Raw genomic sequence first — 13,607 nt, 5'->3', positions numbered from 1 at the left:
GCACTTGTCCTGAGTTTAGCCATATTTCTTTGCAGGATGGGGCGAGATGACAAATGTCCATTCAAAACCTGAGCCCTCATGGGGAGAGCCAGCCACCCCTGCAGCAAGTGTGGACAATGGCACTTCAGCATGGGGTAAACCCTCAGGTGGCTGGGGTGATAATGGCCCGGAGGTCTATGGTCGAGGCAGTGGACCTCCTGGATCAGCCCCCTGCAAACCTGGTTAGTTTTATGAATGTACATTTATTTATTAATTTGAATAAAAAGTTGCTTTAAATGATTTGATGTGGTTTAAAAAAATCCCATGCAATTATTCAGTTCCAGTTGAATTGAGTTGGAAATTAATGTTGGTCAAGTGGAAGTTATAAGAGCTTTGAAATGTGTAACAGCATGGCCCCCTGTTGTTGTAAATAATGCACTACAGGATTATATATGTTTTGGTATCTCCGTAAACACAAATTAGATATTTCTATTGTTTGTAAACCTAAGCAGTAGCAAATGTTAATCTGTGCTCCTACTGTGGACACATTCAATAATTTGTCTTTTTGTTCCTCCAGCCCCCAAATCTATGCAAGATGGCTGGGGTGGTGGAGAGGACATGGGCCTGTCTGCAGGGCAGTGGGAGCAGGATGAGGGTGACATGTGGAATAGCACTGCATCTCAAGAGAGCAACTCCTCCTGCAACTCCTGGGGTAACCCACCCAAAAAGGGCCCACCAAAGGTAAAAAACAACAAAAAAAACCAACATCACATAAGTTGATTGTACGTGTCATTACATGCTGCAAATACAGCTCATCTGTTTTTCTTTAAAGGGAAAAGTCCCAAACAAACAGGATGATACTTGGATAATGAATCGTCTTATCAAGCAGCTGACTGACATGGGCTTCCCTGTGAGTACTGCTTGTCTTTCACAAAATAGGATTTCTCACTCTGTATATTTGACTGTTGTCCCTGGGATTACTTTAACGATACTGGCTGGTTAATTGTACATTATCCTTATATATATATATATATATATATATATATATATATATATTTTTTTTTTTTTTTTTTTTTTTTTGTATTATTATATCCAGTTGCAAATTTATTAATATTTGTAATAAGTGTTAATGCAAATGGTTACTAGATGGTGTTTACTGTGTGTTTGTGTTGTCCTTTGCAGAGAGACCCTGCAGAAGAGGCTCTCAAGAGCAACAACATGAACTTGGATCAGGCCATGAGTAGGAGTTATATCTGCTAAATTTAATCAGAGCTTCTGTGCTAGAATATTGTATTCAAATATAATTTGTGTGGTAGGTGCCCTGTTAGAGAAGAAGACCGAACTAGATAAACGGGGGATGGGAATCTCTGATTATAACAACGGCCTAGTCAATAAACCAATGGGCTGCAGGCCTTCAGTCATCTCCAAAGAATCCTCCTCAGATCGTCCCCCCTTCTTGGACAAGGTACGTGCTTTCCACAATTCAAAATCAGCACAGTGCAATTATTGCATCTAGAAGACTTCACATTGTGCTGGATTTTGTTTGTCTTACCTATTTATTTATTTTGTCATTTGCTCATTAGGATGCTGGGCTAGCAGATGATGCCCAAACCTCACCGTTTATGCCTTCTCCGAGCCTGAAGCTCCCATTGGGTAGTGCTGCACTCTCTGGCCAGAGCCTTGGAGTTGCAATGCAAAACTTGAACAACAGACAGGTGGGTCTGTGAGGATCTATGGATCTATTTTGTATTTCAGCATTGTGTTTATCATCGTCCACCTGGCTGTGAAGATACTAATATCTTTATTGCCGATGTTAAACCGATTTAGAATGAGTAGTTCTGTGTGTTTGTGTAGATGCAGAGTGGAGTGTTTGGTAGTAGCGGAGCAGCACAAGCCCGGGCCCTGCAGCAGCAGCCTCCCCCCCAGCCGTCAGTGCCACATCTCAACTCGTCCCAGCCTAGTCTACGTGCTCAAGTGCCTCAGTTTTTCAGCCCTCAGGTATGCAGACATAGATGCATGTAGTTTAGCACCTTATTGTGACACTGACTTTGTTTGGACACACAGTTTTTCACCACTTGAGTATATGTGGGAGTGATGAAATCATGATAAAGTCTGACTGTTTTGTTCCCTGACAGGTTCAAGCACAGCTTTTACAGTTTGCAGCAAAAAACATTGGTCTCAACCCTGCACTTTTAACCTCACCAATAAACCCTCAGCATATGACCCTGTTGAACCAACTTTATCAGCTGCAACTGGTAAATGCCAGTCTTTCGACGATTTATTGATCTGTAATTAAAGAATATGTTTTTTTTTTTTTTTGTCAGACAGCTTAATTTTTCATTTTGATCTTTCAGGCGTACCAGCGTTTACAAATTCAGCAGCAGATGTTGCAGGCACAGCGCAGTGTTTCTGGCCCCATCCGACAGCAAGAGCAGCAAGTGAGTGGTTCCTTCCCACAGCTAGTGTCACCCCAAAACCATTAAAATCTCACAACCCTCAATACTGATTTTTTTGTTTGTTTTTCAATTCTAATATGACTTTTTAATCTCGAACTTCTATAAAGGTGATCTGTGTTCACAAGCATGTCTTCTCGCAGGTTGCACGTACAATCAATAACATGCAGCAACAGATCCAGCAGCACCAGCGGCAGCTGGCTCAGGCTCTGCTGATGAAACAACAGCAGCAGCAGCAGCAGCAGCCACCCACCTCACACCCGGGCCTGCATCCCAGCGCAGGCAAATCAGCTCTGGACCTGTTTCCAGCCCACCCCCAGGCCTCCAGCCTCTCTGTTTCCGACCTTCAGACCAAAGAGCCGCAGTCTTCTCCAAACTCCTTTTCACCCTACACTATTTGTGAGTTACCAGCACTCTGTTATTGTATTCTTTCTGTTCAGACTAGTGAAGATCCAAATATTCTTATATACACTGTTCCCACAGTCCTAGTAAACCTGAATTGGCACAGAATTTTGAAAGTCTTGAAAAAAGCCATGTACATTTCTGTAGTGAATTTTTTCTATTTTTTTCTAGTCCACTCTAAAATATATAACCGGCTAGATATTGCTCTTTTATTTATGGCATAGTGATTCTCAATTTGTGAGCAAATCTTTTATTTTCAATGAGTCCAATGATGCATTGGAAAATATGTCTGAATAATACAGATTTTTAAAAGCCCTTATTTAGTAACAAATGATTCAAAAAAGCATGGGAATCTTTGGGAAGCTATTTTCTCTCTCAATCCAGTTCACCCTAAATTCAACCCCGCTGATTCTTGCATGTGTGCTTATCTGTAGCTGGATTGAACCATAACATGAATGTAAACTGCATGGAAGTGGGTGGCCTGTCCATGAAGGACTCTCCTCAGCCTCAGTCACGCCTGTCACAGTGGACACACCCAAACTCCATGGAAAACCTCTCTGGCTGCTCCTCTCCTATGGAGTCCAACTTCAGCAAGCATGGTACACATCATCATCATCATTATTATTATTATTATTATTATTATAGATATCAGTATGAATATTGTGAATATCTGGTAGTGTTAATTTTGTTAAATTAACAAAATTATAGTTTTTGTTTACCCTGACGAAAACATGAATATAATAAGGTTAAATGATAACTGAGACTAAATGAGCATGCAATATTTTATTGACGAAAAATGACTAGACTAAAATGTAGTTAAAAGAACAAAAACTTTACCAAAACCTTTTTATTTTTGTTGAAAACTTTGGAGCCAAAACATTTCAGACTGCTGTAAAAGACTCTTATTACGCGGGTGTTCATGTTTGCGGTTGCCAGATATCAAGAGCTCAAATACCCCAATCAGACCTTTTCTGTTAAGCGGATATGTACTCTTTCCGGCTTTTTGCTTAATGCAATCTGGCAACCATTCACACACACTCTCTCTGCGGAGGCACTGTGATCTGAAAACACTCACATACAGTACTGTACAAGTAAGCTGGAGTTCAGCGATAGCCATTTGAGGTATTCTGCTTAAATGAAAGTCAAGATCCATTCAGTGTTCTGTCATGGATTTCAACTGCATTGTTTGTTATAGTGGTTGCTGATTGTAATATTACTTATGCAACTTCTGTGCGGCAATGAGTCTTTTTGCCATTGTTTTAAGAGAATAACATTAATGCAATTTGGAATTACTATCGGGAATTTCTCTGTTATAATATTTGAGAGTAGGTTTTTGTTACACCAGATTTCATAATAATTTCATAATGTAAACAGGGCGAGTGTATATCTAAAGTCTTTGGTGTTTATTTAGCGTCTATATATCCTGTTATAAATCTGTACACTAGATCAGGTAAAATAAACCATGCATACGAGTCGTTATTTTACTGATTTGTGCATATTGGTGAAAGAGCAACATCTGATGAAATGTAAAAATACATTTCCCATATGACAACAATCATTGCAATTAAAATTGAGCTATATATATATGTACAGTAAGACGAAAATATGACAAAACTTAAGTTTCCACTGACTAAAACTAGACTAAAATTCTCAGACATTTAGGCCCGGTTTCATAGACAGGGTTTAGCCTAAACCAGGATTAGGCCATAGTTCAGTTAGGACATTTAAGTAATTTTTATAAAAAAGCCTTAGAAAAAATTACTGGTGTGCATCTTAAGACAAAACAAAGGCACTGATATGTTTTAAGATCAGTAAGTACATGTTTCTTTGAGTTGAAACAGCTCAGATTTAAATTTTAATCTGGGGCTAGTCTTAAACCTGGTCTGTGAAACCGGTATGTCGACTAAAACTAAAACAGAATAAATTGACTAAATGTGATAAAAACTAAAAGTTACATTTGACACAGGACTAAGGCTGAATTAAAAACAGCAGACAAAATTAACACTTATATGTGGCAAGTGGCATAGTAGTTAATATCAGACTAATGATATTCCATATCACCAATATTACACAGGTGCCATCTCTGCAGGCCCCAGTCTGGGTCCCCCAAGTAAACCCACGCTGGATGACTCCTACAATCCCTACAATCTGCTTCCCAGCTCTGAGTCTCCCAACAGCCCCCTGGTACCTCATGATAGCTGGGGTCAGGGAAAGAACACAAATGACAAGCTCTCCAATGGGACAAATGTCAGTTGGCCTCCAGGTGACTAACTGGCCTCTCTAATATCTCTCTGGATTTGTAAGATTATGAAGGATTAAGCAGATTTCAAATTAGTTGGATACTTTTGGACAGTTAGGTCACACTTCTAAACCACCGAATGACATTACACTAGATCTAAACAACATTAAACCAAGTAGCATCTGGAAAAAATAAATAGATTTTTCAAAATGATTTTTAAGTGACATTTTGGTTGTCTAGCAGAGTAACTACAGGTGTAATTCACCACATTAACTATGGACATAATCCACTGTTTGATAAGCTAACAACGTTGGAAAACCATAAATTACTGAAATATTTTATTTTTTGAATATATATTTTATTTGATCATTTAAATAAAGAAAATAATGCAATATTTTTTATTTTTCTCTTATTTTACATATTTGTTTTTAATAAATGCAATTGATTGAATCAGGGTTTTGCAGGATTTAAAATACATTTTGAAATCATACAAATTGTTAATTTAAACAAATAATTTTAATATAAAAACAATCCAAATGAAACTAAAAAAGAGCTGAAATGTATCAGTTTACGTGCATGCCATGTGATCATTAACTGACATCAGAGAACCGTGAACATAACAAATATCTTGTTAAATTATTAAACAAAAAAAAAATCTCAATGGGGCTTTAAGTAAATATTTGTAAATATTTTGTAATATAACAGTTACAGCTGTTCTGGAATCCCTAGATTGGATAAATGTTTTATAATGCAAAGACAATCTCAAATTAAGTGTACCAAATAATATATTGTGTCATGCTTGATCTGATTGGTATGAAATCCCTCAGAGTTTTGTCCAGGAGTGCCCTGGAAAGGACTGCAGAATATTGACCCCGAGACGGACCCCAATGTTACCCCAGGGAGTGTTCCCAGTGGGCCCACCATCAATACCAACATTCAGGATGTGAACCGCTACCTGCTAAGAGACAGGAGTGGAGGTAAACAAACAACAACAATCTATCAGTGAAGTATCTGTCACTGAAAGCACAAAGCCTGAATAAATCCCATAACACCATGTCTAGTTAAAGGTATTGCAGTGCTGTTTTTATGTTAAATGTCTAAATGTTTTTCACATAACAAAACCACTAAGATTGCGTTGGTATTTTCTTTTTATATTTTCTACGTACATTATTTTTCTGATTTCAACTTTGAATTATTGCCTGCTTTGTTCGGGACATATCGTAGGTTCCACCCCAACTTCCTCAATGGGTGAGGCTCTGCCTCCCTCCAGCGATTGGCCAGTCACTAGCTCTTTCAGTCTGTCCTCCCATGAGGCAGCCAGCACAGGTACAACTCCCAGAATCCCCTTCCTGCCCTCAGTCCTGCTCATCAAACTCTTTTCTTACCACTTACTGTTCAACCTAGCATGGGGCCCTAAAACGGTGGTCGCATTCCTGTGTATCTAGTGCATCCAACTCAAGTGTGGCCCTTTCCCCCGTAGAGAGTTCTGTCCTGCCTACATTCATCTGTACATCCCCTCAGTGGTGTTAGTCACACTGTCCCTTTGTGCAGCATGGTCACCGGCTATCTGTGATTTTTGTGAGGTGGAAGTGCTGAGAAGGCACTCTTTTATTTTGTTAGACATGAACTCTTACAATATAACACATGGGCCTGTTTGCGGTGGCACCTCAGTGACTGTGACTGCTGTGAGAACACCTTTCACCACTTAGTTTGTCTATTTCTGAGGTGCACAGAATTTGAAGCAGGAAGTAAGATGTCAGTTAGCATACTCTTTCGGACTTCACACATTTACATCTCTGATCTACAGGGAAGCTGTCTGACATGAAGTCCACTTGGTCTCCGGGGCCCATCTCGCACACCCAGGCTTCTCTCTCTCATGAGCTTTGGAAAGTCCCACAAGGACCCCGGAACACAACAGCTCCCACACGGCCGCCCCCAGGTTTGACCAACACCAAGCCCTCATCCACGTGGGGCGGAAACACCCTGGGCCTGGTGGCTGGCTGGAGCAGCTCCTACTCTCCAGGTGTGTGCATAAAAGGAGCAGTTTAACGCTAGAACTGCCACAGGGTAAAAAAAACTGTTTTACATTTTTCAAATGTACATAACAGATTTTCATTGACTTTTACAAAAATCGTGTAATTTACAATCCCTTGATGTTAAAATTGTTTAGACAAAATCAGATCAAAAAGCAGGACATTTATACCTATAAGCGCCAAGGGGTCAAATTTCTGTATTTGTATTTTCACCCTGTCATTTGTCATTATGTTTTTAACATTGTACATTGCTAGGCAATGCCTTTCACTCACTGAATTAGCCATTAACTTTTTCATAAATAAAGACACAATGAGTAAAAGAGTGCAGTTTATGAAAGAGGTATTAGAAGCTCTAAATGCCATGAGTGATGGAGAGTCTGATGGTGGCTGGGTCGGCTCAGCATCTGACAGCGATCCAGATATCATATTTAGATGTTTTGGCCTACCTATAAATGTTCAGACTTTGGATAAGTTATTTAATAGTTGTTTTGCCATTTCTATCATTTATTGTTCACTTATCACTTATTCTAGTCTGCCCGTTTCCTGAAAAAAAAAATCTGATCTATGATGTATTTATTTTAATTTTTTTATTACCTGAAGCTTATTGGTATTGTTCTCTTTTTCAAATTATAAATTATGTAACTAATCAAATTAATAATTAGGTGAATCTGTGCACTTGAATTTGTCATCGCATCATACATCCTATTTGGTAAATTTTTGCTCTTTTCTATTTTACTAATTTAAATAATATGGGCTCTCTTAATAGACCACTTTGGAGTAGATGTCACAGTTACGGTCACTTGCAGATGCGCATGCAAAGTGGTGGCAGAAAAACACTGGGAACAAGTGGAAGGAAACGGGTCAAATCTATGGAATAAGAAAAAATTGATTGTTGTGCCTTTGGAGGTCAGAATCAGAATGCAAATAATTTTTATAGGTAATAATTTTTATAGGTAAGGTAAATGCAGACGTTATACTATTTAAAAACCTATAACATTTTACACAACATTTACCTGTTTTATCTCACAATTTAGACTTTTTTTTCTTGCAAATGCAAGTTTATATCTCCTAGTTCGGACTTTATTCAAGTCAACAATTGTGAGTTTGTCAATTCTGACACACAAAAAAACATCATCACTCTTTGCAAACACTGAAATTGGTCTATATATTGATGAATGACATTGTAGGGTTTCCCATACATTCATTAATTTGTGGCGGCCCGCCACAATATCAACGCTGACCGCCACGGATTGATTCAGATTTTTAAACTATTTAATATGGGTACAATTGTATTTTATTGTAGAGCTGCACCCTGCTTGCTCCCTCCCTCTCACAAACTGACAACGGAGGCACGCACGACTAGCCCCTCCTCTTCGAACACGATCTGAATCAAAACATGAGCATGCATTAGTTAGAGGACGGATTGTTGCCGGTGTTTAATGCTTATTCCCCCAGTGAAGATTCCAGAATCAATCCGGGGTTGAATGGTTAGTAATGAACACTGTTGCTCAACATAACTCTGAGAAGTTAGTCTATGTTAAGCGCTGTCGCGTTTCCATTACAGATTCGCGCAAAACTTTTGTATTTTTTTTCCTAAATATCGATAAACAACTATTGCGAAATGACGGCGTTTCCATTAACCGATGTTATGCGACTAAAACGTCATTTTTTTCCTCTCGCGATCAGTAATTCCAAAAATCATGGCAACGGACGTTGGTAGGTTTATATATATCACAGCCACCAGACTAGACATTATATTATTATTATCTCCAGGTTCAGGTTGGTGTGTGTTGCTTTTTGTCCACCTCAATCTCCAGGTTTGTGTGTGTGTGTGTGTGTGTGTGTGTGTGTGTGTGTGTCAGAGTCTGTGTGTGTCCACCTCCAGGTCCAGTTTGGTGTGAGTGTGTGTGTGAGTCTTTTTGAGTGTGTGAGCCTGTGTTTGAGTGTGTCAGTAATTTTGTGAGTGTGAGTGTGTGTATGTGTGTGTGCGTGTCCATCTCCAGGTCCAGGTTTGTGTGTGTGTGTGTGTGTGAGCAAAATTTGCAACAAGAAGTCTGTGGAGCAGTAATAGCATAAAAAGTGTAGCAATGGCATAGCAATGTCTTTAAAGGGATAGTTCACCCAAAAATGAAAATTCTATCATCGTTTACTCACCCTCAAGTTGTTCCAAACCTGTATGAGTTACTTTGTTCTGCTGAACACAAAGGAAGATATTTGGAAGAATGTTTGTAACCAAACAGATCTCGGTCTCCATTGACTACCATAGTATATATTTTTTCCTACTATGGAAGTCAATGGGGGCCGAGATCTGTTTGATTCTGTCATTCTTCCAAATATCTTCCTTTGTGTTCAGCAGAACAAAGAAACTCATACAGGTTTGGAACAACTTGAAGGTGAGTAAACGATGATAGATTTTTCATTTTTGGGTGAACTATCCCTTTAAGGTATCTGACACTAAGTGTTGGCAATAGAAATGTGTACTTGTCACTAAAAATATATGATATATTTATGATATATACATACATATATATATATATATATATATATTTAATTTAACCCCCCCCCCCCCCCTTCCCCGGTCCCCAAACCACACCACCGCAAATAGAATCTAAGTCTGTGGGAAACACTGTATTGTATTATAATATTACACTACCCAAATATGTATTTATTTCCTTCTTATTCTCATTGTCAGTACAGGCTTGTTTAGGTTATTGAACGTAATGAAAAGTGATTAGTGTTGCCTACATTTAAAAGACCATAAAACAACAGGACAAAAATATAGTTGATTTACTAGCCATAATCATTTCATGACTCTAGACACTTCTTTGTGAAGACGGTGGCATAATAAGGTCAAATAATATGTTCTTTAGCAGTATCAAAACAGTAGTTATGTACGTGGGTAAAATGTACCCGCTGGCTCTAGTGTTAATCCCAGGTGGATGTGTGTTTGTGCAGCTATTCTCAGGCAAAGGTGTGGGTGTATTGAAACAGAAGTTGAATTGTCATTTGATTCTTTTATGTTGGTGTAAACGCTAGTCAAAATGTGGGGGTAAGGATTAGAATTCTGAGCGAACTTACTGTTTTGTGGTCTCGCATATGTCGCTTGTTAGTAAACATTCCAATGCTGTTGCTTGATAACACTTTCATGACATTTAACTGAAGCGCAACTTTTTGCCAGACTATTTTGTATACAAATGTGATGTTGAAATATTCAAAAGTTAACTTAGTTTTTTTCCATACAATCGTAGAGGTTGTCAAGCATCATGGCAGAAAAGGATGAACCAATATTAAAATTGTTAATATTTTAATAAAAACAAATGTTTAAAGAGGTGACCTTACACATATTAAACAATTTATAATACCTGAAAAGTTTTGGGTCCAGTTTTTCATGCTCAGCAAGGCTGCATTTTTTTTAATCAAAAATACAGTAAAAGACAGTAGCATTGCAAAAAGTTATTGTAGTTTAAAATAACATTTTATTTCAATATATTTAAAAATGCAATTTATTCCTGTGATTGGAAAATTACATTTTCGCTCCAGTGTTAAATTATTTGCTGAATAGTTCAAAATAATTTGTATTTTTAATAAAAATCTTTTGTAGCATTACAAATGTCTTAACTGTCACTTTTAATCAATTTCATGCAAACTTATTAATGCTATGTGGCGAGTGGGGCGGGGCCGAGGGACGTGGGAACACGAGTGAGGCCGGCAATGATTGGGCAAATCAGTGGCACCTGCGGCCCACCGCCGGTCTCGAGTCCCACGTAGGAGATGGAAGGATATAAAACTGGAGCGACGACAGTGAAGGACGAGAGAGGACCAGGCCTGGGCTTTTAGTTGTGTTTTGGTTTTTATTTGCGCGCACCAGTCGTCCGTGAGGGGCTGGTGCGCTGTTTTGTGTTTATTTTGCTTTATTAAAATGTTGTTTGGTTGTCCGCCGGTTCCCGCCTCCTTCTTCCCGATGATTAGCAAGGTTTAATTCATTACATGCAATTATTAGTTTCTTTAATAAATATATTTTTGAACAGTAGTGCTCATGGTACTTAAATGCTTAGACTATGTTGCAATAATGTTATAACATATAATGGACTGCCTTATAAAAGTAAATCACAGCATTAAAGAATTCTTTCTTTCTCTAAGTAGGTACCACGTGGAGCACAGACAGCTCCAGCAGGAGCACTAGCTGGTTGGTTCTGAGAAACCTCACACCGCAGGTATCCTAGTGTTCACTGACTTCAAATTTCTTGGTTAATTGTGTGCGGTGTTATATGACCCTCTTTCTGTTCTGTGACATTTAGATTGATGGTTCAACACTGCGAACACTGTGCATGCAACACGGCCCGCTCATCACATTCCATCTCAACCTGACGCAGGGCAATGCTGTGGTGCGCTACAGTTCTAAAGAGGAGGCTGCCAAAGCCCAGAAGTCCCTACACATGTACGTTGAATGTTTTACTATTGTCGTCGTCTTCTAGAATAAATCTTCGCTATATCATCACAGTTATCCGTTTCCTTTCTCTAAATATCTGCTTTTCAGGTGTGTTCTGGGAAACACCACTATACTGGCAGAGTTTGCTGGAGAAGAGGAGGTAAACCGCTTCTTTGCACAGGGTCAGTCCCTCACGCCCACCACCAGCTGGCAGGCCAACCCCGGCACCAATCAAACACGGCTGGGGGGCGGAGGGACGGTGGCCACACACCCCATCGGCCACTGGAACAGCAGCGGTCTTGGAGGAGGAGGAGCGAGCGGGATGGGGTCCGGTGGAAAGGCGAGCAACGAGCTGCTGTGGGGGGGTGTACCACAGTACTCCAGCCTGTGGGGGCCACCCAGTGCTGAGGACGGCCGAGTGGTGGGCAGCCCCACCCCAATCAATACGCTGCTCCCTGGAGACCTGCTGAGCGGAGAGTCCATGTGACCATGTCAAACCCCCTAACCGCAGGAAAATATGAAACTTAACGAGCAAAAACCAAGCAAATCATTTGGCGATAATCAACGTCAGGAGGCTGAGGCCACACTTGCTTAGAGGCTGCTGACCTTCTTCCTCTTCTTATTTGTGTTATTTTGATCATTAGGCTTGGGTTACAGTATTCTATAGACTTCTTACGAAGAACAAGGACTAAAAGAGAACCTTTACTGAGACTTTTCTCTAATAACTGATACCAGTGTGAAAGTGTATTTTACTACGAACTGATGAGACAAGCTGCCATTTTTTTACAATTTCTCTGGCACGAGCACATCCTCTCAGCCCAATCACAGCATATCGCTCACTCCCTGAAGAAACGTGCATCATTCCAAACCGACTTCCCCTACTCCTATCTTTTAGACTGGATCCATGGCTTTTTTTCAGTTTGTGGATCTTTGGATTAATTAACAGCACTAAACTTTAGCCTTAACTGCTGATCAGTCCCACTCCATTTGTACTCGGAAGAAACTCCTCTTAAGAATTGCACATTTTCTCATTTCTGAGCCAGGACTGTCATGGTTTCTATCTCAGCCACAGCATACTTGCATTCGTACTTCCTGTTTCCCTCGGTTGCCATCTGTCCTCATAACTCTTGAAAGGACGGACAGATATCTGACGCTTCTGCACATTTGAGGCTTTTATTCTTAAACTGAGAGGACATGTGGACAGCTGAGGTATATATTAACCACTGCTCACGAAAAAATGTATAGGAAACACTTTCAAATGGACTACTTTCTGTTCACGCTTTATTTTCCTAAACAACCTCGGTCTCTAAAAAAAAACATAAGCCCTCATTTTCGTTCGTCTGAAGTGCAATATATGCCACAGACTCTTCCGTCCATCTTTACATAGTGCTTTTTTGCCGGTGAAATGGTAGGAGCTCGTCCGTGGACGGTGGGGGGATCAAAGACTTGTCTCCTGCCATGTCCACCAAGTGTGGCACTGAACAGAAGAGGACTCTCTCAGTGTGTAAGCCCATGGTGATGAAACATTCACAAGCACTTCCTCTACACACTCAAGGACAAGTGTGACTACAGGGGCTTCAAACCAAATAAGAGGTGTTTCTTCTAACCCCGTAGACAAAATGCATTTTTTTTTTCTCGTTGTTGTAGTATTTGGTACAAAAAGTATGGAACAAAGAAGGCGTTGGTTTCTTCATAGCACTTAGCAAGAGCGCCAAGCTCCGACTTCAATGCCAACAAATTACACATGGACTTGTGAAACTGACAAAAAGCAATCTACCGAACGTCTCCTCCATGCTCCTTTTTGAACTCTAAACGGATTTTGCCATTTCCTTTCTTCTTCGTCTTTCCATGGTCTTTTGACTTTGAAGTCCGACATTTCGAAAATGGTAGCAAAATGAAGGGATGTCTGATGAGGAAAAAAAAACAACAATGCCGCACCAAGACTGAAGCATTCATGTGTTTTTGTTTTCTTTAAGATGATATATATCAGAGTAAATATCACTGTTACAGTACTCCAAAATCATTAGCCTTTTTGTCTGGAGATGCTAGATGTGTTGTAATGTTTCTAATGG

General features: G+C 39.7%; 1 protein-coding gene across 7 annotated transcripts in view; it reads left to right on the top strand.

The window, feature by feature from the left end:
• The window catches only part of LOC132149255 (trinucleotide repeat-containing gene 6C protein-like), a 68,106-nt gene extending 55,284 nt beyond the window's left edge, over window positions 1-12,822 (top strand). For 4 of the 7 annotated variants that reach the window (XM_059558341.1, XM_059558336.1, XM_059558337.1 and 1 more), the window contains 18 exons: window positions 36-221; window positions 557-720; window positions 812-889; window positions 1,162-1,219; window positions 1,296-1,444; window positions 1,563-1,694; window positions 1,834-1,977; window positions 2,115-2,234; window positions 2,334-2,417; window positions 2,576-2,831; window positions 3,269-3,433; window positions 4,909-5,097; window positions 5,901-6,050; window positions 6,298-6,399; window positions 6,881-7,096; window positions 11,247-11,320; window positions 11,405-11,544; window positions 11,644-12,822. In XM_059558341.1, coding sequence (XP_059414324.1) covers window positions 36-221; window positions 557-720; window positions 812-889; window positions 1,162-1,219; window positions 1,296-1,444; window positions 1,563-1,694; window positions 1,834-1,977; window positions 2,115-2,234; window positions 2,334-2,417; window positions 2,576-2,831; window positions 3,269-3,433; window positions 4,909-5,097; window positions 5,901-6,050; window positions 6,298-6,399; window positions 6,881-7,096; window positions 11,247-11,320; window positions 11,405-11,544; window positions 11,644-12,022 — 2,786 coding nt within the window. In that variant the 3' untranslated portion in view covers window positions 12,023-12,822. The remainder of the gene's footprint in view (window positions 1-35; window positions 222-556; window positions 721-811; window positions 890-1,161; window positions 1,220-1,295; window positions 1,445-1,562; window positions 1,695-1,833; window positions 1,978-2,114; window positions 2,235-2,333; window positions 2,418-2,575; window positions 2,832-3,268; window positions 3,434-4,908; window positions 5,098-5,900; window positions 6,051-6,297; window positions 6,400-6,880; window positions 7,097-11,246; window positions 11,321-11,404; window positions 11,545-11,643) is intronic. The other 3 variants (XM_059558338.1, XM_059558340.1, XM_059558339.1) reach the window with 3 other exon arrangements.
• The last annotated feature ends 785 nt before the right edge of the window (window positions 12,823-13,607 follow it).

Source organism: Carassius carassius, chromosome 9 (assembly GCF_963082965.1).
Source record: "Carassius carassius chromosome 9, fCarCar2.1, whole genome shotgun sequence".
Lineage (NCBI taxonomy): Eukaryota > Metazoa > Chordata > Actinopteri > Cypriniformes > Cyprinidae > Carassius > Carassius carassius.
Note: the sequence above shows the minus strand (reverse complement) of the source record. Positions and strands in the feature narration are given on the sequence as shown.